Here is a 26,364-nt window from a genome sequence, read left to right on the forward strand (position 1 = left end):
ACAAAAAAGCTGCTTTCCGGCGCGCGCGAGCCATTTTGGTCGGGATTTCGCAAAGAGCAGTTCGACAAAATTCGATGCAGCGGAGCGGTAGTACAGCAGTACGAAGGCGTGGGTAGTAGTAGCAATGCTGAAAAAATTAATTCAAATGGCTTATCGAAAAATCATCGAGGAATGTCTGTAATTAATTCTTGAAGTTCTTCTCACTTTGCCACGTACGCTTCCATTGCGGGCGTAAACCAAACGTTTCAAATAAATATATTTGAGGCTACTTTTGATTTTATTTATTTTTCTCATATTCCGGACATTTTTGAGAATGGTGTTCTCTAGGGTTGTGATGTCCTCCAATGAAAACCAGTCGAGTGGCTTCAGCAGCGATGAGGCCGATGAGTCATGTTAATTCCACGGTTGGAGACTCAAAGTTCATCTAACTGGGAGCAAGCAACTATTCGACTTCTTGATTCATTTGTCCTCCGAGCAGTTTGCTCAATGTTAATAAAAAGACACAAATGGTCGGGGTTCAGCCAAATCGCACCAAGCGGCTTTTCGACTGACTTGTGATATTTTGTCTGTAAAAGGACAACGAAAAACGTTTCACATCAATTCAAGTGTACATTTGCTATAGGATATCCTCAGTTATGGGGTTGAGGGATATCCTATACGATTTGCGATCAACTAAATCTGCTAAACAAAAGTTTGAGCAGAAAAATCGGTAATTTTTCGTTGGCGCTTGGTGTCTTTTGGCTGAACCCCGACCAAATAATCATGGCATATACCATCAATTTCGAAGCCGATTGGGCTGAACCTTTGAGTTTTTTGTCATTCCTGGTATGGGTAGGGGAGTCAATTCTCCCATGGAAACAAGTCTCCCAACCTTCCCCTAATTGTATATGTATTATGTCCAATAGAAGAAAATTATCGTTTACGATTCGTTCCGTCACGACATTTTCCTTCGTGCCAAGTTGTTAAATCTGTGTACCGACCATGTACACTATACATTAACGTGAATTTGAATGCGCTTCATGTAATGCAATGTCTTCACTCACCTAAACCATACCGTGGAAAAGCATCATCGTTGACGGAGTCGTCAATGCCGCCCTCCACTACTGGTATGCCAGTAATAAATTTATGATAATCTTTTACCAAGCGTATGTTTAGCGACATTCAAATCACGCAGAAATTCTTATTGTTGCTGTTTGTTAATCGATTTTGTTGCTAACAACATGTTTGGGAAAATCCAACCTTACATTTTCTCCTAATTTCTGTATATAATTAGATTGGCAACAAAAAGGCAGAGTGAATTTCTTTCGTTATATGCATGAGAGAGAATCAGATTGCATTATTTATTAAATTTAATTTTCGCGATTGAAGTGCAATTCACACTAATTCAGGTTATGATTTATTCGTTAGTTCGTTTGCATGGACTGCACAGACTTTCTTAATTTCAGTACATTTATTTCACACCTGTTAAGCTTTCAGGCTACTGCTGTCAGGGTCGAGGAATCCTTCGAGAGTCTTCTTCTATGTTTCTTTCCTCTGAAGTCATACATATTTTGATACTTGTTAATGGAATTTTTCAACTTTTTGTTCAACCAAGTTGCAAAAGCTTCCTCGTTCGTTTGTGCCTTTATTTGCTGTTCCTCTACTTTGCGTTGAAAGCGCTCTTGAAACCGCTTTTTCTTTGCCTCCACGCGTTTCTTCTTTGCGTCTAGCTCAGCCTTCGAAAGCCCATACTCCGAGTGATAGCCATTGTAATACGGTAGTTTTTCATTAACATGCTTCTTGAAACGGCAACACTTCCGCTGGCATTTTGCAGATCGCTTTTCCAAATGTGCTTGTAGAGGACTATCTCTACCATCTTCCTCGTCCTCGTCATCTTCGTACTGATCTTGTGTTTCGTCTTCGTTGTCGACACCCTCGTTATCATACGAGAGTGATTCTCTCATCAGTTGTTCTTTTAGGATAGCTCTCTCTTCAGAGTTGTCTTCATCATTTTGCGAATCTTCAGAGTAATTGATTTCTTGTCCTTCTCCGGAACCGGAACCTTCTTCGCTTGCACGAGCCTTTGTGGGACTGCTGCTGTCCTCGCTTGCCGTTTCTGGATTGTGAATTTCCGTGTCCAAGCTGGATTCCGTTACCTCATCGTCCAACTCCTCGTCATCTTCTGGCTCCTCTTCCTCGTCTTCTTCCTCTGCTTGTTCTTCTTCATCGTGCACTGTTTCTACGCGTGATTCGATTTCCTCTTCGGGGGGATCGTTAATGCTGAGCTCTTCGATAATATCTTCGTCAACCTCATCCATATCGCCAGTGGGATTTTTACTTTCCGAATGATCGTTCATTTCCGGCGATGATTCAGACCCTTCATGGACATCGCCTATTCATGGAAAATAAAATGTACAATAATTAAGTTTAGAATCGCTTAATAATATAAAGACAGGTCATCGTAAAATAACATGTTTAGGTCCTAAGCTCATTTTTTGAGATGTTAGATGCTGTGTGTTAGGTCCTAAGGTTCCTGGGGGCAAATGAGAACGCGGGGTAAGTGTTTACTAAGCTGCGTATGATCGTGCATCAGTCCCATCTTTGAAGGATTTCCTATGCATATGGGACATCAATATTCAAAAATATTTTAAAGAGTTACATTGACGAAGCAAAAATATCAACGAATGTACTTATATCAAAGCAATTTCAAAAGCGATTTCTTTAATGTGATTTTTACTACCGGACAAAATTAAAAAGCTTTTATTTTTATATAATAGTTTTCCAACAAAATAGTCATTCACTTTCGAAGTGGATATATGATTGTGCAAGCCATAGTAAACGCTGCAATGCGCGTCATATATTTTGCGTATCTGAAGGAAAAAAATAGATCCTCTGCGTGATGCGGTCGGGGTACGAGCAACCTTAGGGAAGATCGGCTAATCAACCTCGCTGGGAACTTTGGTCGTATGCTTACAAGTTAGGGAAGTTAGGGAGGCTATATTCCTCTCCCGAGGTGCAAATTTGATTGATACGGACCAGAATAATGAGCGAAGGCCATAGCAATGAAAATGGACTAGCGTTTGGAAACTTGGTACGTGGGAATCAATAGCACACGCACGCAAAAAAAAGCGTTCCCGAATTCGTGAACCAGCAAAAATACACCGTGGTTTAATTCATGGATTCGGGAACACCAGTGACGTTTTCCAGAACGTTCCAGAAAACGTGACTGTATTCTTGAATCCGTGACTGTTGTTCCCGATAAAAAACAGTGAACGAATTCATGAACGCTTTTTTTTGCGTGCGCGATACTCGCCTATGTGCTGAAGAACCACGGATTCGGCATCGTAATCATACCAACTACCAGAGCTGCGGAAACACTCACGAGCTGGGAACAGCTTTATATAAGCATTGAGACGCGTGATCGAGTAGTGATCGATCAATGAGAAAATTTGCTGGTTGAGGATCAAAAGTCGGCTCTTAAACATAAGCATACCCAGGTAACCAGTAAGCATTATATAAATCATTTAAGTGGCATTATATGCGCCTTTACTGCAAAATATTAAATGCCCATAAGCCCTATAGTCGCCTTTAATGCTATTTAAATGCAAGTTTTGGCCTAATATATGGCTGCGATATGCGATATGAAGCGATTTGGATAGGAAGAGTGGAATCGCCTACTTCCTGTTGTTAACATCTAGTGGATAAAGGGCGGGCTCTTCTCCCCATCTATTGGGTCAATCTGGGAAACGAAGTCTAGATTATAATATTGCATGTACAAACTTTCTTCCGGAAGGAGATTCTCTATTCATCCCGTGGATTCGCATAAGCGTCTTTGCTTATGGAACCACCCCACCCATTTTTGGCCCTTCATACAGGAGTCTGATGAAATACAAACAATAGCATAATCATGATAAAATCGTTTGTCAGATATGGCCAGTGCTATCGGCAGGTGCCTTGCTACAATAGATGATAGTATCATCATCATCATCATCATCAATATATGGCTGCTTAAATGCTCAATCCTACTTTATCGATAAAGTAGAAATTTTGCTGAGTAGCATTTATTCAACATCCGAAATGCTGAATAAATGCTTAATTTTAAAAACAAGAAAAAAGATTTTTCAATGGCTTTTTTTTCTAATTCATTAATTCATCACACTATGTATTTTTTCATATTATATCGTTATAGTATTTTCATATTCAAATGAAACACATATTTTTACTATTTGCGAGCGGGATCGGAACTCTCGCCCTTGGCACCCGACGCTGTTGTTGTCATCGCCCTTACCAGCTGGCCCATAAGAGTAAGAATAATTTTGCCCAACATAAACATTACGCCCCTACAGGAACATTGAAACTTAATCTAACTCATCTCAGAATGCAACCGTCACAAACGTCATACCCAGTTGCAATGAAACAGCTACAGTAGTGCACAGACCGCATCGTGCTTTCGTGCTGTGCGGTTCTTTCTCTCTTTGCGGAAGGAAGTTTTTAATACTACCCGAAGCTATTTTAATTTCAACGGTGCTTCTTAGCGCTATTTGTACCCACTGATCCCGTTACGATCTTTGCAAGGACCCGTGCCTTCGTTTTACGTTGGACCCGTTTGCGGAAGTAAAATTCCGACAAGCGGTGGTAATCCTGCAGGGACACCGTTCTGGGAAAAACCTCTTAGAAGGTCACGTCTCCACGCTCAGCAATGAGTATTAACAAAAACAAGAGGAAGAGTCTCTGAATTCTCCACTTCCTTCAAAGAAACAAGGTTTCAAGACCGTCCTGCCCAAGCGCGGAAAAAATAGAAGGAAGCTGGAGAATTCAGATATTCCTTCTAACTCTAATATCGGAAATAATTCTTCTCCAATCGAACTGAGCAATCAGTTCGATTTGATTAATGATGAAATTGAGCAAATCGAATCTACCTCTAGCCCAGGTGATTCGATTCATGCGAAAAAGGAAAGGATTCCGCCAATTGTGGTATCTGTTGCCGAGTTTTCTGGCTTCCGGAATGAGATTTTGAGTAACCTTCAGGGGATCAAGGTTTCATTTCAGATTGCTAGGAAGGGTGACTGCCGCGTTTTGCCGGGATCCTTTGACGATCGCAAACATCTTCTTCACTATTTAACTGAGAAGCGCCATAAATTCTTCACATACGACGACAAAACTGAGCGATTGTTCAAAGTCGTCTTGAAAGGTCTCCCCAGTGATGACAAATCACTGGATGAGATTAAAATTGAAATTTCTCAATTACTTGGATTTTCACCAGTCCAAGTAATTAAGATGAAAAAGAAATCCCACTCTGGTACTTCCCAGAGGGGCATTTCTCAAGAATTTTATTTAGTTCATTTTAACAAAAGTGAACTAAATAATATGAAAGTTTGGAAAAGGCCTGTATTATGTCTCATGTCCGTGTTACATGGGAACATTTCCGCAGGCCTGGGGGAAATTTCCAAAACCCTACCCAGTGCCGTAAGTGCCAAAAGTGGGGTCATGGAACCAAACATTGTCACATGGATGCTAAATGCATGATTTGTGGTGGAACCTCTCACGCCAAGGACGCATGTCCTGTGAGAGAAGATTCCAATAAATTTAAGTGCGCAAACTGTGGGGGCAATCATAAATCCAATTTCTGGGAATGCCCTTCACGCAAAAGTTTTGAATTCCCGTGCAAAATTGATGACGGGAAATTCCAATCGGATCCCAGATTCGACGGGTAGAAATTTTTCCAAACGCTCAAATTTCGAAACCAATTACCGGTCGAGCAATTCATACCCACCACAATTCACAAACAAATTTTGCCGCTCGTCAACGGGTAGCAAGCACTTCAGTAAATTCCAATTTTTCGAATGTACCTACGTATGCAAACATCGCTGCTGGTAGACAAAATTTCTCTTCTCAGGTTTATACCCATGTCCCAACGGAAAATAACGGTCATGTTGCCGATTCAGGTAGCATGACTGCTTCCGATTTTGATTTTTTAACTGAACAATTGCATTACATGATTGATGCAATGTTCAAAGCAAATACCATTCCTGAAGCTGTTCAGGTTGGTATAAAGTACACACAAAAAATTGTTATCGGACTCCGTTTCAATGGATCCAAATAATTGTGTGAAAGTTCTAAATTGGAATGCCCGCTCTCTAAAGGGCAAGGAAGATGAATTATTCAACTTCCTTTCAGTTCATAATGTGCATATTGCCATTATAACTGAAACGTATTTAAAACCAGGACTCTCCATTAAAAGAGATCCAAACTATTTTATCTACAGAAATGATCGTCTTGACAGCGCCTGTGGTGGGGTCGCCATTGTCATTAACAGACGTATCAAACATAAATTATTTTCTTCGTTTGAAACCAAAGTTTTTGAAACCTTGGGAGTTTCTGTTGAAACAAATTTTGGACAATTTTACTTCATTGCAGCCTACTTGCCTTTTCAATGCAATGGGCAGCAAAAGAATTTGTTGAAAGCTGATCTTCAAATTCTGACTCGCAACAAATCAAAATTCTTCGTAATTGGTGACTTCAATGCCAAACACCGTTCATGGAATAATGCTCAAAGCAATTCCAATGGTAAAATTCTATTTGAAGATTGTTCTGCGGGATATTATACTATTCAATATCCCAATGGACCAACTTGTTTTTCTTCCAGTCGAAATCCTTCTACAATTGATTTAGTTTTAACGGATTCAAGTCAGCTGTGTGGCCAATTGGTAACTCATGCTGACTTTGACTCTGATCACCTTCCTGTGACGTTTGAAATCTCACAAGAAGCCATTTATAATCCAATCAGCTCTACTTTCAATTATTTTAGAGCTGATTCTTCTCTTCATTGACATTACATCCCCCCTGGGACATTGCCGCCTCGCAGCTTAGTGTTCATTAAGCACTTCCACAGTTATTAACTGCGAGGTTTCTAAGCCAAGTTACCATTTCTGCATTCATATATCATGAGGCTAACACGATGATACTTGTATGCCCAGGGAAGTCGAGACAATTTCCAATCCGAAAATTGTCTAGACCGGGAATCGAACCCAGCCACCCTCAGCATGGTCTTGCTTTGTAGTCGTGCATCTTACCGCACGGCTAAGGAGGGCCCCCATTGGGATTTATATAAAACGTATATCGATAGGAATTTTGATGTTGATATTCCTCTCGATACCAAAAGTGATATTGATAATGCTCTCGTATCTTTGACAAATTTAATTGTCGAAGCCAGAGGCATTGCAATTCCGAAATGTGAAGTTAAATTCAACTCCATTATTATTGACGACGATCTTCAGCTACTGATCCGTCTTAAAAATGTGAGAAGAAGGCAATACCAAAGAACTCGCGATCCCGCGTTGAAAATTATTTGGCGAGATTTGCAAAATGAAATTAAAAAACGTTTCGCTATTCTGAGAAATACCAACTTTGAGAATAATGTCTCGAAGTTGGATCCCAGTTCGAAACCCTTTTGGAAATTAGCGAAAATTCTTAAAAAACCTCAAAAGCCAATTCCAGCGCTTAAAGAGGGAAATAAAATTTTATTAACAAATGGCGAAAAGGCTCAAAAACTTGCTCAGCAGTTCGAGAGTGCCCATAATTTTAGTCTAGGTCTCACTAGTCCAATTGAGGATCAGGTTACACGGAGCTTCGAAGACATTCTCAATCAAGAGAATGTTTTTGACCCTTCGTTGGGAACCAATTTGGATGAAGTGAGATCTATTACTAGAAAATTTAAAAATATGAAAGCCCCGGGTGATGATGGTATTTTTTACATACTTATCAAAAACTTCCTGAGAGCTCTTTATCCTTTTTGGTTAATTTATTTAACAAATGTTTTCAATTGGCATACTTTCCAGATAAATGGAAAAACGCCAAAGTTGTTCCAATTTTGAAGCCGGACAAAAATCCAGCTGAGGCTTCTAGTTATCGCCCAATCAGTTTGCTTTCTTCAATAAGCAAACTGTTTGAAAAGATTATTTTAAATAGAATGATGGTTCATATTAATGACAATTCTATTTTTTGCTGATGAGCAATTTGGTTTTCGCCATGGGCATTCAACCACTCATCAGTTATTAAGAGTTACGAACTTAATTCGGCTCAACAAATCTGAAGGATATTCGACTGGAGTTGCTCTTCTTGATATAGAGAAAGCATTTGACAGTGTTTGACATGAAGGTTTGATTGTAAAATTGATGAATTTTAATTTTCCTCTGTACATCATTAAACTGATCCAAAATTATTTATCAGATCGCTCACTGCAGGTAAACTATCAGAATACTAAATCTGATAGATTACCTGTAAGGGCTGGTGTCCCCAAGGCAGCATACTGGGGCCCATATTGTATAACATTTTACTTCTGACTTACCTGATTTACCACCAGGGTGTCAAAAATCTTTGTTTGCAGATGACACAGGTCTCTCAGCCAAAGGGCGAAGCCTTCGTGTCATTTGTAGTAGATTGCAAAAAGTTTGGATATTTTCTCCACTTACTTGCAAAATGGAAAATTTCCCTGAATGCTTCCAAAACTCAGCTTATAATTTTCCCACATAAGCCGAGAGCTTCTTATTTGAAACCTTCTAGCAGACATATTGTCACTATGAATGGGGTTCCAATTAATTGGTCTAGCGAAGCTAAATATTTAGGACTTCTGCTAGATCAAAAATTAACTTTTAAAAATCACATTGAAGGCCTTCAAGCCAAATGTAACAAATATATTAAGTGTCTATATCCACTTATAAACAGAAAATCAAAACTTTGTCTTAAGAACAAACTTTTGATTTACAAACAAATTTTAGACCTGCCATGTTGTATGCTGTGCCAATATGGGCTAGTTGCTGCAATACCAGAAAGAAGGCACTCCAGAGGATTCAAAATAAAATTTTGAAAATGATTCTGAAGTTGCCTCCGTGGTATAGTACCAATGAACTTCATAGAATTTCTAATATTGAGACATTGCAACAAATGTCCAACAAAATAATTTCCAATTTTAGATAAAAATCGTTGCAATCTTCTATTGCAACGATAAGCTCCTTGTACTCTTAGTATAAATATAAGGTTAAGTTTAGTTTAAGTTGAAAACATTGTAATTCCTACATGGTTCAATTCAACCAGAGGAAAAATTCTAACAGCCTGAGGCAATTGAAATTTATTAATAATAACTAACAAGGTAACATAGCAAATAAGGATGATAGTGTTAAGAAAACACGGAACACCTAGTCTAAGAGATGAATGCATGTATTAGATAATTAGCAAATAAAATTAAGAAAAAAAAAAAAAAAAGAAAAGCTACAGTAGTGCTGCTTTATGCATCCATCGAAAATAGTGCAATGGAATAACAAAATTTAGCTAAACTATGTTATTGGTGATAGGGTTAGGTTAACGACAAATACTCCTGTCAATGGTCGGAATGGAAAAAAACATTCTGCACGTACCGATTTCTATTCTCAAATGTAAGTTCATTGGACAAATAGTCCCTGCTATATGGTACCATATTGGAAAACGGTTGACGTACAGGCCTCAAAGTGTCACTAATGTAGCTATTCCATTGCACTTAACGGAAAATAACATTGTGCATTCAAAATGCTATTATAAGACTATGCCTCTCATGATTGCTTTGAGAATGGTTATTTAGAACAGCCAGGTTTTCGAAATGCTTATTTACAGCATGAAGCATATGCAATGCCAGTATAATGCTACTATAATGCTTACTTTAATGCTTATTGGTTACCTGGGTAATCAACGTCCATAACCCACACTTCGGAAGCACTGACGTCAAAATCATGATAGGAAATTTGAACGCTCAGGATGACCAGTAAAAGACTGTTGGATAGCTTAGCGCTCATTAGCTGATGAATCAAAAAGGCATATGACCAATTGATTTCATCGGCCCTAAAAAAATGGTTATTCGCAGCAATTACTTCCAGATACACCTGTAGATCTCCCCTGCAGATAGATTTACTAATCAACCACTTGATTATTGACGTCATGACTCGACTCATGACCTACTTGCGCTAACATTGACTCAAACGGCTAGGTAACTACAGTAGATGTATAAGTATTACGTGCCGGCCAGAGTAGACGCGTCTACGCGACGTCGCGCGAAAACTACACGCGAAGGAATAACAATCAATAATAAGGAGCTGTCAAATCGTATGGACGCTTCGCTTCGCATCGCTGGATCCAGCGTTGTCGAAAGAGAGTGAGCTCGATGAAGCATCTCTTGAGGATTGCTGGAGTACACTTGAAGCAGCAACTCACGACACAGCGAACAAAATGGGTATGTGAAACAAATTCGACGAAGAGTCCTGACCTGCCACATTCTGGAAAAGCGGAATGCGGAGAAGCTATACTCAATCCAGTTGAAACCCGAAATTGGGGGCTAGCGAAGTTGGATTTTTCTCACAACCCGTACGTTAAACCTAATTTCGGTAGTGGTGCGCTGAATAGCGCTTCGCGATATGAAAACAGCGCACCACTTCCGAAGTTAGGTTTAACGTACGAATAGTGAGAAAAATCCAACTCCGCTATCCCCCAATTCCGGTTTTCAACTGGATTGAGAATATATCCCGCAAAGGCTTCATGCCGCGGGCGATCGATGATACTCAGGGATAAGGATGGGAGCATTGTGGCGAACGCATGGGAGGTGATCGAAAGATGTAACACTTCGAGGAATACTTAAATGGCGCACTGAGAGTACAGGCGGTGAGAGTCAAGACAGCGGAGGAGATGACTGCGTTCAGCAGACAATGAAAGTCAGCCAGCCCCAACTCAAAGGATGTTAAGGATGCCTCTCAACAACACAAGAACAATGAATCAGCTGGTAAGGATAGTATCGGAGCTGAACATATCAAAATGGGTCGGAAGAGCTGCCCAACTGTCCATACAGGCAGATAGCCAGAATTCGGGAAACATGAGAAACAAACAAACAAAAGAAATGTGAAGAATTCCCGTCCCTGATAAAAACGCAATTTTCGTCCTTTTGAAGAACAGAAATAAAACAGAAATCTGATCAAAACTTTAAACTTAGGAGCAATAAATGTACGTACGTTTACAATCTTAAGAACTTTTCACAAAATACGCTTATTTATGTTTTAAAATGATAGACTTCATATATTTATCTTTAACTAGTCGACCCGGCAGACGTTGTCCTGCATAGTAGGCGTAAATGCGAACTGCCTTGTGAACTGCCCATATGAAATTTCCATACGAATCTTAATTTTAGTTTTTCACGATTTACTCAACCTAACTCGTGATTTTCTTATTAGGAAATATCATATGAACCCGTCGGAAACGATAACGAACATATTTGCCGAAGGAATGAAGAAAATCCATTCCGCCGTTTTCGAGTTATGTGGATACGAACACAGACCATTTCATTTTTATATATAAGATTAGTGAAATAAAAGGTTGCGAAATTTAGCACAGTAAATTTCGTGATATCAACACTGTACGTGCCTGACCCCCAATTTCATATAAAACAAAACTGATAGTTTTCAGCCGTCTTGAATCGGAATTTGGTTCATATAGTTAGGACATCGGTCATCGTTTTGAAAATGGCCAAAGCTCCGGAGATATTGATGGGAGTACTGGGGTATCCTCCCGGCTCGGAAAATGGCTACTGATCAAACTGGATTTTGTAAAACAAGTTCATTTGAAAGTGTTCTGAGGGCATTTGATCTGACTGGTCACATTTCGGAACACCCTGGAATGTTGGTTCCTGGGGAAGTGGCAACTTTTTTATTAGTTCTGAAACCAGGCTTGCAATGTGCCAAACTTTATGATTTTGTAAAATAAAATTGGTGAGAATGTTTTCTGGAGGCATTCAATTCATGTGGTAACATTCATGGGCACCTTGGTTTTTCGGCGGAAGTGGTCGTTTTTTTAAGATAGTCCTAAAACATGGATAGCGCCGTGGCGTGGAAACATCCTGATTTAGCCCTGTTTCCAGCCCTGTTTAATAGATATATGTGAAGAATAATGAGCACTGAGTAGTCGATAAATCAATCATATTTGTTTAAATTAATGATTTCGTGTGTGTTACTTCTACGTGAAGTTAAACGATTTACAATGATATGGAAATGCTAATATCATCTTCCAAACTTGGACGTACATGTTCATGATAGCATTAGAGGCGAAAGTATAGAATTGATAGTTCCGTTAGGATACGGCAGGCATAAAGAATGTTTTTATAGAAGTCGATTTGAAAGCGAGCGGAGGGCAATATTTGTGATGGCACATATTACACGACCTTCCTTCTGCCAAGCTCCCGTATGAAGGGGGAGGGAAGAATAAGTTCCCTGGTGGAAGCATTCTGGGATGTCGCATAATGTAACAAGAAAGGTTAACCCTTTGGACATTGCTATATGAATTTGTTTTATAACATTAAAAAGTTAAATATGTGAAAAAAAAGGCCCCCGGACCCAAGAACCAACATTCTCTATTCCCCAGGGGAGAAGGCTAAGATGTCCCGGAATACATAAGCAGATGGATGAAATTCCTTCAGAATACATTTTAAAACTTACTTTTACCCAAGGGCCTCATACGCCTTTCACTGGCGAACAAAGATCGTGTACTCTGCATCGTAGCTTAGAACCGGTGTTAGGGCGAAATCGTTAATGCGAACATTTTTATATTCGGTTAGTTACTGCAAATAAATTCTTTTTCGAGTCCCTATAATCAAGCAGGTACCTCAAAGCATACCACATCGTTATATTGCTGCATGATTGAGTGTTTAATTTTGATAAAATATCGAAAACAAAAGTGCGCATAAAAATTGCCTTGCCATAACAAAAAGGTGGTAGAGAATTAACACTGTTGTTTACAGTTTAGAACCAAATCCAGATGTCGCACATGTTGGGGTAGGGATTCAGTGCTCCGCCTTCTCCCCCTGCTTTTACCACACTTAACAAATCTGAATATATTCGACAGGAGTTGCTTTCTTGATTTAGAGAAGCATTTGACAGTGTTTGGCATGAAGGTTTGATTGTAAAATTGATGAATTTTAATTTTTCTCTGTATTTAAAAATTAAAATTATTTATCAGATCGCTCACTGCAGGTAAACTATCAGAATTCTAAATCTGATAGATTACATGTAAAAGCTGGAGTTCCCCAATGCAGTATACTGGGGTCCTAATTGATTTTTTTTTATCTCTCGGACTATGATTCAGGGTGTCAAAAATCATTGTTTGCAGAAAAATCATGCATGGCACAGAATTTTAAATTCAACAAGAGTCAGAATTTTAAATTCAACAAGAGTTTGGAAAAATCAAAATAGGGTAGATGCGGGTGATATGCCGCGTCGGTATAGTTGCCGAACTTTAGAGATCTGGTAGAACAGACTTGATTTATTGGCGCAAATGTATGTGAGAGGGTGTCTTTTGTAGCGAAAACAAAAACGTAAGTAGTAACTGCTCATTCTTATCAGCCAAAAAAGTAATATGACGGTTAAACACTTTTATTTACGCCGCGGAGGCCGTAAAATTTCTAACGCTATTTTTGGTGCAGTTTTGCGAAAATTCTTACGAATCTACATGTTTGTTTCATTATTTGAATCCTCTTAAAACCTTGTAGGTTATGTTATAAGCAATTTACGTTTTGCGTAAAAATTATAGTGATGTGGCATCTATCCCTTACAATCGGTAGAGATGCCGCAAAAAAAATCAGGGTTTTACGCCGCATCTACCTACTATCAAGACAAGGGATTGGGAGGAGAATCCCGTCAAAAAATCCAGACGTTCTTGGCTTATTGTCACGTGCGGCATCACCCCCTGAGGTGTGGCGTCTCATCCGGATTTGACTTTTTTATTAAAATATAAATAGTACAGTACAGTTTGTTTTGCAAATGACTTCTACACAATGTAGTAGGACCCCTAAACTATCAAAAACAATAAGAAAAGTTTCTATTTAACGTATTGTTTTGGAGAAATATCGATTTTAAAAAAGGTGTGGCATCTCACCCGGATTTAAAAAATAAAAGCAATTGAAAAAGTCTTTCTGAATTATAGCCTTTCGGTACATTGAGTGTACAAGAAAGGTAAATCAGAGGTGATCGGGCCGATTTTTCATGGGAAACAATAAGACAGGATTTTCCGTCGAACTTAATTTGCTGCAGGCAAAATCGGTTAGCTGAGGTGCCTGAAAAATGAGTAAATTGTGCGATAACGGGATAGAATTTTCCTTATAGGTGCCTTACTTATAGGTGCCCGAAAAATGAATGACATTTTTTTGTGATTTTTCTATAAACACCCAGATTAATCCACCTAGCGGTGGTGCCTTTCTCGCTCATTATAAAATGTATCGATAAAAAATCTTTAGAGAAGTCCAAATAGCTCAAATATTAAGCAATTAATGGTTTTTGACTTACTGTCTTCTTCTTCTTCAGACTTCCAAGTTCTTAAAATAATTTATTATAAGATGAAAATCATTGATTGTTTTTAGTATTATTTCTGAGTATACAATTCTGTACAAAAAATGTGGCGAAATTGGATCGAGAAGAAGTCTCGCTTAACTTTTCAAAAGGACCTAAGTAACATTTTTTTCATGAATTAATTTGAGTACTGCAATCAAAAGCTTTCATGTTTTTCTGTTGATTGCGCTATTCAAATTAAATCATGAAAAAAATGTTACTTAGGTCCTTTTGAAAAGTTAAGCGAGAAGTCATATCAAAACTGTCATAAAACCGGGGGCAGACAAAACATGAACATTTTAAAAATTGTGTCATCACTGTATCTTGTACACATTCATTTATAGAATATTGATGATATGACTATTAAGTTGCAGAGAATGGAAAACAATCTCATTTGAAGTTAAATTATAAACAAATAATTGATCAAAAGCCTGAATGTGTCCATTTTTGGGAGATTAAAGTGAAATTACATATGTTCTAAAATCTGAACTCTGAAATTCTGAATCACAGTATTTTCAAAAATATTGAGAATGTAGCTAACACTATTTTGAGAACCTATTCCGGCTACAAGCTTTATCATGAACAAGCTTTGATAAGGAGTATCTTGATGTAAAAGTTGTCGTTTAACTTTATATGTATCATGTTATAAATCTTGAAATCTAAACAGACTATAAGCATATAATTATTACTTTCGTAATCTTTTAGAGAATCCAAGAATGTTCAAATGTATGTAGAAATCATTTTTGACAAACTACATCATATTTAAAATGTTGATCGCAGCAAGCCATGCGCGCGGATGGTTGCTTTTAAGGTAAAGGTGGGTTGAGTACCAAACCAAAGCTTTGAAAGTATTGGTACAATAAAAACTGTCATATACTGTAGTAGTATTGGTGTCGTATTTATAAAAAAACAAAGAATATTAGTAGGGTGGTTCAAAAAACGACCCAGCTCCACCACGCTCACTCGATTCCGTCTCATGCTCCGAGTGTCCTCCAAAAACCGATTTGAACAAAAACTGGTTGAGCGCAAGCCGGTTCAAGTTTGTATGAAAACTAGTATGGGAAACTAAACCTTTTATTACACTGGCTACAGTGCCTCCCCTCCAAACGCTTGCGAAAAGAGAACCCACATAGCTGAAAGCAACATTCCTGATACTTCACTGAACGAAAACCGCGCTGAAGTAAAGATCCATTGATTACGTAACGCAAAAATAGCATTTTAAACCCCACTCACCCCCACGTCACACTTTTTGTATGAAGCATTTGCCCCTTGCGCGATTGTGTAGACTAGACTAGACAAGAAGTATCTGCCCCTGGTGCGATTCACATATCCCAGACAAATTCTGGGTATTTTGTTGAATTGCACGTTTCACTGATGCCTTCTGAGAAGCCTGATGATCATGCTAAAGATTTGCAACCATTCTATATGGATTATCTATGGAGTTGAAGCTCTTGAATATTTCATCCAGTCATATGGTGTCCCCCCCTCGCCATCGCCCAATGACGGAGTGCCAGAATCAGAATATGTAATGTTAAATTCAACCTCGCCATATCAACTGTCATACAAACCTGAAACGACCTGTGCACGGTAAGCCTCTAATCAAACCAGTCCAAACCATCGGATAACACCCAAATTATAAATCATAATCGACTGAGCGTGGCGGAGCAAAATTATTTTTTGAACCACCCTGTTTATTAGTTTGCTGCTGCCGGTGCCGTTGTTTACATTCGCTCCGCGATCAGTTTTTAATCGTTTTTTTTCGGGCAAAAATAGCAGTTTATATTAAGTTTTCGGTTTAAACAAGTGACTGATTTCGAAAATTGATGTTTAATTTGCATTCCATCAACATTTCGGGGTGTTCATGTGCGGAGAAGTGAGTAAAAACTTGATATTTTCAGTGCCCTTTGAGAAGAAGTGAAGTGCAGTGATAAACCCACCAAATCGCGAACAGCTAATAAATTGGCACGAAACTGCTGATTTACGATATTATTCGAGCCGAAATACATAGGACTCTTTGGATAAACATGTTCATTATCACGGGAAATTAATAAATATGCTGTGAACAGGTTAGTAATTTGAATATTAAACTTTTGTTCGAAGCATTCGAATGCTGGTGGGAGAGGGGTGCGGGAGGTGTGGGGTTGACCCGTGGAAGGTCCGGTGCCATCTTGACTGCCATCGTGATACTCTTCCAACTATGTCCTTAAATTTGCTGTCACGTTTTTGTTCGTTTCCGCAAGAAATAGATTCGGCTGATTTACATATATATTTTGCATATGTACTAGAGGAGAAAAGTTTAAGTTATCTAAAATTTGAGATTTGGTGACAATTACTCAAGTGTATTCTTATTACAGCGCGCGTAATCGTTTGTGTAGTTTGTATACGCGGATGTATTTGGTGAAAGTATGTTTGAATGGGTGATAATACCAGGAAAATATGGATCAACAACGAATTGCTCGGAATAGCGCTGGAACAGTAGTGATTTTTTAGTGGACACTAGTTGTGGTCTTCTCTTTCTCAGTTCATTTATCCGGAATTTGATCAATTTGGTGAGATTGTTTCATTATGTTTTTATATGATTCCAAAACTAAATACGCGCTGGATTTAAAAATCCGGAAGTTTATTTATGGATCCATTATCCAATTGATAATGGTAGCATAAACAGGCGGGGCTTATTGCAAGTGAAGTGACCTCGGACTGGACGTGAGTTACCAGGCAGTCTGAAATGGGTCACTGGAGCTGCAGTAGAGCTAACACCTTCTAACTCCCGGGCTAAAGCTGATTTTATTACAGACAGCTTTCTTCCATAATACGCTAAAGCTAAAGCTGATTTTATTAAAGACAGCTTTCTTCCATAATACGACTGCCGGACAGTGGGGGTTAGATTGAAGATACACACACACACACATTACATCATATTTAAAATATTATATGGGTTTTCTGTACCATCGTTGGATAATAGTAAAAGAGTAGAAAATTGAATTATATCATAACTGTCCCTTAAAACCAAAAATACTCATAATATTGATGAAATTTGTTCGTTTAACGATAATTCAAATTGCTCTACTTGAAGCAGAACTCGTCAACTCCTAACTCACTCACTGATTTGTTTCTAAAAACTCAAAGGTGCAGCCCAATCGGGTTGTACGCAAAGGTGACGTTGAACTACGTGGCTTTATATAATGTACAGGTTTTCAACTTTTCTGTTCGATGAGAGAAACCAAAGCAAGCGTTTTTCAAGCCCAGGTTGAATCTGTTTTCGTTATTTCTAGACCAACATTCGAAAAGGGGGTAACAGTTACGCCCTTTTTGAATGTTGGTCTAGATTTATCCTGCGCTCCTGAGATTGAGTGAGCATTACGCACTCTGGTCATAGATATAATTATAAAGATGTTGGGGTCAGAGCAAATTAGTACTCATTTTATGATTTCTCAGTCTAAAACCCTGGTGGCTCGTTATAGAAAATCACATCGTGAAAGCTGGGCTGATAATGGCGTTTGGTGGTCTTCCTATGGAGGAAGTCAGAATTGACGCGATAAATAAGTTTGATAATAATTATTATTCCTTCATGTGAGTAACGTCGGACTTTGGACACATAGGAATCTGCAAAAACGAACCGAAGAAAGTTTCCCAGAACACATCCACTGCAGCAGTGCAGAAGATTCCGAGCTTCTCTACTGGCACCAATAGACGCAAGCGAGAAGCCGCCGTCAAACACCCCCAAGGTTTTGAGAGAAAACGCGCGTGTAAGCTAGCAGAAACGAACTGCACCAGCTGGTGCAGCCCTGTAAGTTTCATTAATTTGACATCTATACTGGCTTGAGGTCTCCAGTTAGCCTTGCGAAAAAAGGTTCAGAATCCGGAGATGGCGAGTTCGATTCGCGATCCAATCTAGGATATTTTCGGGTGGGAAACATTCTCGACACCCCGATCATAGTGTATCCATTGTATTTGTCACACAATATACATATTGAATACTCATGCAATATCGGGCATATAAAGCTTTCAATTAATAACTAAAACAATGCTAATAGATTACTTTGAAAAGCAGGCCAAGTTCCAGTTGGAATGTAGTGCTATGGAAGAAGAAGCTTGCGATACACTTACGAGATTGACTGATTCACCGAAACCTAAACTGCTAAATATTATTATTATTGCTAAATTGTTAGCAAGTTTTCAATACTAAATATTATCATACCTAAATATTGTAACACACTGGAGTCGGTTTTTACGCGGAGGATGTGGGCCGCGTGAATTAAAACAACGTAAAAAACCGCGTAAATCCCAAAATGTGTCTAAATGAGCCATGGAAATCCCGAAATTCTAGTGAAAACAAAATCGCATAAAAAGCGAAGTACATCGGTTATGAAGCGTTGACTCTTTCTTGATCGAATGGTCCAAGAAAATTGTAAATCCATCGAGAAACGGCTGAGATATTAACGATCAAAGTCTATCATATCTTCGTGACGTTTTTTGATTTTTAGAAATCGTAAAGTGTACCCCAATATAGAAAAGACAGACGTAGTTCTACGTCAAAAGTGGACTATGAATCGCTTAAACTGTATGGTCTAATTAGTCCTACAAAGTGTTTTAAAACTCCACCATATGAGCCAGCAATTTTTGATTTTTTTTTTTCAAACAAACGGCTGTTATTATGGTTAAGTCCAAGGAATTTGAATTGAACAAGAGCTATGAATCATATCAATCGAACAATTTAAAATAACAATTAGTAAATTAACGCAATTGAAAACGCTCACTTCTATGAAGATTAAAGTTGCTCCACCTCTTTTTGATGGAATATTCCTGTGTCAAAGGAGCGTGGCTTGAGGAAATCTTTAATCTGTATTTGTCACTGACACTTGATATCTTATTAAGACTTCACTAGCTCTAGTGATGGGGCCCTCCTTAGCCGTGTGGTAAGACGCACGGCTACAAAGCAAGACCATGCTGAGGGTGGCTGGGTTCGATTCCCGGTGCCGGTCTAGGCAATTTTCGAATTGGAAATTGTCTCGACTTCCCTGGGCATAAAAGTATCATCGTGCTAGCCTCATGATATACGAATGCAAAAATGGTAACTTGGCTTAGAAACCTCGCTGTTAATAACTGTGGAAGTGCTTAATGAACACTAAGCTGCGAGGCGGCTCTGTCCCAGTGTGAGGATGTAATGCCAATAAGAAGAAGAAGCTCGAGTAGAATTGATCTTTAACATATCAACTGCCTTTGTTGCAATTCTGAGCTCAATTGGGCATACCGAACTAATTTCCTGAACGAAAGAGTGACGGAGGTGTATTTTCCTATGCATTTTGGCTGAAACCACCATACAAACTTCAAATCAAATGCGCCAGCTTACGCAACAAGCGATTGAGCTGAAATTTTCAGATTGATTTTCTTACCCAAAGGCACAATCTTGGGGGGTGCCCCGTAGAATTCGACAACTTTTTTCTCCCCATGGAAAATATTGAAATCACTTTTGAAACCTAGTACTAGTAAACCGCGGTCCATAACTTTTGATGGCACACTAGAACTATCAGAACAATTAATTGCAGATAAGTTTAACGAATATTTTGTCAGCAGTGTTTCATCTATTAATGCATCTATTGAATTAGTTGATGAACCCGACGAAATACGACAGCCGATCGATGTTAACTGTAGATTTGAAGGCTTTCACCCAATAACATTGGAAGAATTAAGGAATATTTGCTTCTCGATGGGAAAAACGGCTGGTGTAGATAACGTAAATGCAAAAGTGATACAAGATTGCTTTGATGTCATCGGAGACAGCTTGCTGGACCTAATTAATGAATCTATACAAACTGGGCACGTGCCACAAGTTTGGAAGGAATCCCTTTGTGATTCCTATACAAAAGTTGCTGGAACGATTAAATCCGAAGAGTTTCGTCCCATCAACATGTTGCACACATTAGAGAAAATTTTAGAACTTGTTATTAAAGGCCAGCTGCTAGAGTATTTAAATAATAATAACTTGCTCATACCGGAACAATCGGGATATCGAGAAGGTCATTCTTGTGAAACCGCATTGAACTTGGTATTGGCTAAATGGAAAGAAAGAGTAGAGCAAAAAGATACGATTGTTGCGGTGTTCTTGGATCTAAAACGCGCTTTTGAAACAATTTCTCGGCCCTTATTGTTGAAAACAATTCAGCGCTTTAGAATTTCGGGTTCTGCTTACAAATGGTTTGAAAGCTATTTGAGTGACAGAACTCAACGGACTGCTTTTAACGATTGTGTATCAAGTCCCGTGGAGAACACGCTCGGCGTGCCACAGCGAAGTGCCTATTTTATTCATTATGTACATAGATGACATGCGACGAGTCTTACGATTTTGTGATATAAATCTTTTTGCTGATGACACCGTGCTGTTCATTGCAGCTAAAAACCTAGAAGAGGCCGTTTCACACTTAAACGAAGATTTGCATTCTCTAAGTAGATGGTTGAAATATAAACAGTTAAAATTGAACATAAGTAAAACTAAGTTCATGACAATTTCATGGAACCGAATAAGTGAAAATGTCTCTGTTATGATGGATGATGAGGCAATTGATCGCGTACGGGAGATTAAATATCTTGGCGTGATTATTGATGACAAGCTAATATTTGACAAACATATTGACAATGTTATCAAGAAAATTGCCAAGAAGTATGGAATTCTTTGCCGATTAAAACACGATTTAACCATTGCTAGTAAAATATTGTTGTATAAATCAATCATCTCTCCTCATCTGGATTTCTGCCCGTCCATCCTATTCTTGGCTAACGGTACACAAATATCGAGATTACAGCGTTTGCAAAATAAAATAATGCGCTTGATTTTGAGATGCAATAGGTTCACTTCCTCAACTTTTTTGTTAGACGCCTTGCAGTGGCTGTCAGTGAAGCAACGCATTGTTTATTTGACTATGGTGTTCATTTTTAAAGTAATTAATGGTTTGCTGCCTCGATATTTGTGTGATCGAATTGAAAGAGGAAGTGACATACATAGATATAATACGAGAAACGCGGTTGATGTAAGAACACCTTTCTTTTGCATGGTGATTCACAAAATTCATTGTTCTACAAGGGTGTAAACGTATTAAATTCGATGCCTACACACATCAAACGTGCAGCGACACTAGCACAGTTCAAGAGACTGTGTATTTCACACGTCAAAGCTGCATTTTAGACAGCTACTCGACAATTTTTTAGCATTAACTAATTTAAGTTTTGACGAAGTTTTACCCAACGGATACTTTTGTGTGTTTTATTTTAATTTCTTTTTATTGTTTTTGGGGCATTAACGACTACAACGATCGTCTCGATGATGATGATGATGGATTTTATATTTTCTTGACGTAATTATTAAATTAACTTTTCTTTGTGTAGTCTACAAGAGTTTGAGCCTCGCGCGAAATACAGGTATAAATTATTTCAAATTTAATTTTCATGTGCCACATTTTGATCTGTTTGAATGATTAGGAGTGAATGACTTTTGTATGGTTACTGCTGAAAGAGTTTTGAATGTTCGATATAGCTATCCAGTAGATTGTTTCGCGGTTAAACTGAAACTTTTGATATCGACGGAGCGGTATCACAAGTGTTGGTGCCTGTATTGTCGAGAATCATGAATACTATAGATACATATAAGTTGTTGAGCGAAAATTGACTTGATACGCGATTCCTGGTGAAACTTTTGAAATCTGTGAGAGGTATCACAAGTTTTGCATTTTCATAGAGCTGTATGTATCACTACTGATGTTTTAGCAGGATTGTAGTTTTGGAAAGATCAGTTTTTATTTTTTTTTTTGTTTACAGTGATAGAAAATATTTAAATTTATATCTGCGATAAGAAATCGGACGTTTTTCTTTTTGGAAATCCGATTAAATGCATATCAATTAATTATCTTAAAGATAACTCGTCTAGCTCAAACCCTTGATGTAGCGGGACCATCATCGTCATCATCATCATCATACAACTTTTTTTTCCCCATAGACTGGGCCAGAGTCTATTATATAGAGTTACGCAAAGAGGATCTTCTTACACTTATTCTGAATGATGCTCTTGTTATTCTGTTGCCAACTTTCACTTTTGTTCAACCCTTCAAGTGACTTCACGGTAGCGTTCACTTCTAAAGCTTTTTAATTCGCTAACCTAGTCGATAACCTAGGAATGTATTGATGTTCTTTGAAGCTATTTCTAGATCAAATCTAATACATTTCAATTCATGCGTTTTAATTCGCCTTAATAATCATTAGGCGATAACAATACTTCCGCCTCACCAACAAGCATTTGTTTACTTTGCTCGATAGGTAGACGGTTTGACAGTTCAATAGGTAGATTTGGCTTCATTCTTTGCGCAACTCTATATATAATAGACTCTGGGCTGGGCCACTCTACTAATAGAGATGAGTGACGTTTAGCGCTTGCACACTAATGTGCAATTTGTCATGTGTAAATACATGTTTGTTTTCCTTCTGCGCAGACCCTCAAAAATGATCGGGTCATCACAATGATTTCAAAAGAGTAAAAAAATATATGGAAATATACTCATTTTTACCCAATCTTTGCTGAGTTGCACCATCTAGGAGTGTTTGTTTTCCTTTTATCGCCACTCACACATTCGGACGTGAGAATCTCAATAGAGATGAGTGACGTTTTGCGCTCGCACATTAATGTCCAATTCGGCATGTTTAAATACATGTTTGTTTTCCTTCTGCTCATAACCTCAAAATTGATCGAGTCATCACAATGGTTGCGAAGGAGTCAAAAAATATATGGAACTATACTCATTTTTACCCAAAATTTCCTGAGTAGCACCATCTAGGAGTGTTTGTTTTCCTTTTATCGCCACTCACACATTCGGACGTGAGAATCTCAATTACAAATTCACATTGTTTACTATTCATGGAGAAATAAGTGAAAGCAGAATAGAACTGCTATTGACAACGCGGCTTTGCCTACTCAGATCTCTATTTGATCGTGCTCGAAATCTGTGTTAGATTATATTGGGTATATCTTTTACGATCATTTTAAATACAAAACAATGGGACAGCATCGTCAAATGCAACTCGTAGCAATATATCCGTTAAGAATAAATGCCTGTAGACTGAGTGAGTATTTGAAACGCATAGCGCATATAAAAAAGAATGTATCCCGAGCGGCACAAGCCAAACCAAAATGGTTGCAGCAACTTGATTGTGACTGAATCCGCTCAAAAAAGAGTTACAGTTGCCGATGTGGCACGTGTGTGCAGCTAGGGATTTTGGTCATAACCTTTGAGCACATTGTCCGATATAGCCCATTTCTAACAGGAAACAATGAAAAAGGATTCCCCGTCCAATGTACAACAGTTAGTTACTATGTTCACAGCCTAAGTGAATGTTTGAAATGCCTTTTGCGAATTACGCCTTTCCAGGTTTTCTATAAAAAGTTTGTTTTTCGTAAAAAATAATATATTGTCCACAGCTTCCGAGCTCATAGTCTGATCAACCCGATTTTGAATAGAAATGATAGATTTGAATAGTAAATCGATTAAGGATAAGTGCCAAAAAATGAGCAACACTTTTTCACACGATTTTTCTGTAAAAAATAGTATTTTCGCCATAACTTCCGATATAACAATGGGACAGAATGCTGCGTTGAAGGCAACTTGTTGCGAGCAATTCGGTTGAGGATAAGTGCCAAAAAAACAGAGACACTTTTTTACAAGATTTTTCTGTAAAAAAATAGTATTTTGGCCATAACTTCCGAGCCCATAGTCCGATCTGGCCAATTTTCAATAGGAAAAACTAGGACAGGATTATACGTCGAATGTTACTAGCAAATCGATTAAGGATAAGTGCCTGAAAAATTAGTGACATTTTTTACGTCATTTTGATGCCTGAGTGCGCACACATACACCACCTCCATTCGTCAAACATAGTCGATTGGTATAAAATACTATGGGTCTCCGGGCCTTCTATAAAAAATGTTTTTGGAGCGATCATATAGCCCTTACGTATACTTAGTATACGAGAAAAGCAAAACACGCTTAGAAAATCTCACTCAATTTTGTTAGTAATCTAATGTACGGGAAAGGCACAACCGTCGGTTGCGGGCTTGAGTCCTACCAAGACACGTGGATTCTTTTTCACAAACTTAGTATTAATTTGTTTATTTCGCAAACATGTGCTGTGTATATGCGCAGCCAAGCTATTTAACCAAAAAAAATCGTGCTGCAAATTAATTTGTAGTACATAATTTATTTGTAGTAAATATTATCACAAATGTGTCCATTATAAGGTAGCATGACAAATGGTTTTTGCCCGCTTGTCTTTAGTTTTTATAATTCTTTTAATCTTTAAATGGGGCCCTCCATAGCCGTGCGGTGAGATGCGCGGCTACGAAGCAAGACCATGCTGATGATGGCTGGATTCGATTCCCGGTGGCGGTCTAGATAATTTTCGAATTGGAAATTGTCTCGACTTCCCTGAGCATAAAAGTATTATAGTGTTAGCCTCATGATATACGAATGCAGAAATGGTAACTTGGCTTAGAAACCTAGCAGTTAATAACTATGCGGTAGTGCTTAATGAACACTGAGCTGCGAGGCGGCAATGTACCAGTGGGGGATTTAATGCCGATGAAGAAGAAGAAGAAGAAGAATCTTTAAATGGCCCTTCATAAGTGTTTTTTTATCATATTAAAGTTATTCGCACATTAACTGTTAAGATAAGATGATACGTGTAAAAATATCATACTTGAGAATTGCGGCTCCGCAAAGCCTACAAAATAAATGAACTGGTTAAAAAAAAAAGTTATTCGCACTTTATTTTTTATATTTACTTTTTCGTCCACTAATCATCTTTCTTCTTTAGCAGTCATCGTATCGTACGGGCCTTTGCCAGCCTCTTAGCTTAGTAGCCATTAAACCATTCCACAGTAACTAACTGCGAGATTTCTTAGTGATTGCAAAAGCATATTTTTATCACATTTTTTTATTCTCAGCAAAGTCCAGTAAATTCCCCACCCGAACGTCCCTACACCGAACTCGAATTCGAATTTAGCATTTTATTGAATGGCAAAAAAAAATCAGACCAGACATGTTATTTCAATTCTACATATGTAGGCTTTATGTAACATGTGTTGAGTATCCTTCAAACACTTCTCCACTTATTTCAACGGAACATACCATTCGTGACCGTATAATCGCCTTCCTGTTCTTCTCCGTCACTGTACTCGTCCGGTTCGTAATCCACTAACTGTGCCCTAAAGGTGACTCTTCGCTCACCAGCTAGAAATTTTGGTGATGGAGGTGTCGGGATAGCGAACGATTCCTGGTTCGCCAGCTTAATTTTCTCCTTGATGTTGTACTCGTTTGCCGGACGAAGGACTGCAATTGGGCATAGAGAAGCAGCAAAGCAAGTTCTCCCGTTAGCAACCACACTGACTTTCTTCGAGAAAAGGATGATCCACCGCGTCGACACATCGAACCAACAATACTCACAGTATCCTTCGTAATCATCCTCGTCGTCGTTGTCGATCATCACGTCAGCTTCGGATTGGCAAATCTTCTTCGTTGCCGTCTTCGGTCGCGTTTGATGGGCGCTCCGTACCCGTTGTGTGGCCGTTTCACCTTCCAAGGCGCCGATTTTCGCTAGCAGTACAAATATTAATCGGAATCGAGGTTTGATTGGATATGAGCTAATCTACGACTTCGCTCTAGGCATGAGCTGATGGCACGACAATAAGAGAATATCAACTGAAAAAAACTGCACGTGTCACGAACATTCACGATTCTGCACAAGGACCTCCGTCGAGAACTATCTGCTTAGTAAATATTTAAATTTCATAGCACGATTCATAAACTAGCATAGAATACGCAGAAAGGAAGCTATAACCGTCGTTGGCATTTCCTTTCATGAATTATTAACTGTACTCTGTCTACCGTTGTTGTGGACGTCGTGTTTGTCACGTAATGAACCGACCGGTAAAAGTAAACTAAACAAACTGATTAGATGCGAC

General features: G+C 38.5%; 1 protein-coding gene across 2 annotated transcripts; it reads right to left on the reverse strand.

Moving 5' to 3' along the window:
* Positions 1-1,339: 1,339 nt before the first annotated feature.
* On the reverse strand, positions 1,340-26,364 carry LOC134215623 (nucleolin). 2 transcript variants are annotated; one of them, XM_062694775.1, is made up of 3 exons: positions 25,847-26,364; positions 25,532-25,732; positions 1,340-2,371 (listed from the first exon to the last, which is right to left on the reverse strand). In XM_062694775.1, the coding sequence occupies exons 1-3, from the start codon at positions 25,884-25,886 to the stop codon at positions 1,473-1,475; spliced, it is 1,140 nt and encodes a 379-aa protein (XP_062550759.1). In that variant the 5' UTR covers positions 25,887-26,364; the 3' UTR covers positions 1,340-1,472. The 2 variants fall into 2 exon arrangements, with proteins under 2 accessions (XP_062550759.1, XP_062550760.1); XM_062694776.1 differs by lacking the exon at positions 25,532-25,732.

This window comes from Armigeres subalbatus, chromosome 2 (assembly GCF_024139115.2).
Source record: "Armigeres subalbatus isolate Guangzhou_Male chromosome 2, GZ_Asu_2, whole genome shotgun sequence".
Taxonomy (NCBI): Eukaryota; Metazoa; Arthropoda; class Insecta; order Diptera; family Culicidae; genus Armigeres; species Armigeres subalbatus.

Excerpts from the sequence above, each read along its gene's own strand:
- LOC134215623 (XM_062694775.1), bottom strand. The coding sequence starts at position 25,886 with ATGATCGACAACGACGACGAGGATGATTACGAAGGATACT. Across the intron at positions 25,733-25,846 it reads GGATGATTACGAAGGATACT|TCCTTCGTCCGGCAAACGAG; the intron begins GTGAGTATTGTT and ends GCCCAATTGCAG. Across the intron at positions 2,372-25,531 it reads CGATTATACGGTCACGAATG|GCGATGTCCATGAAGGGTCT; the intron begins GTATGTTCCGTT and ends TTCCATGAATAG.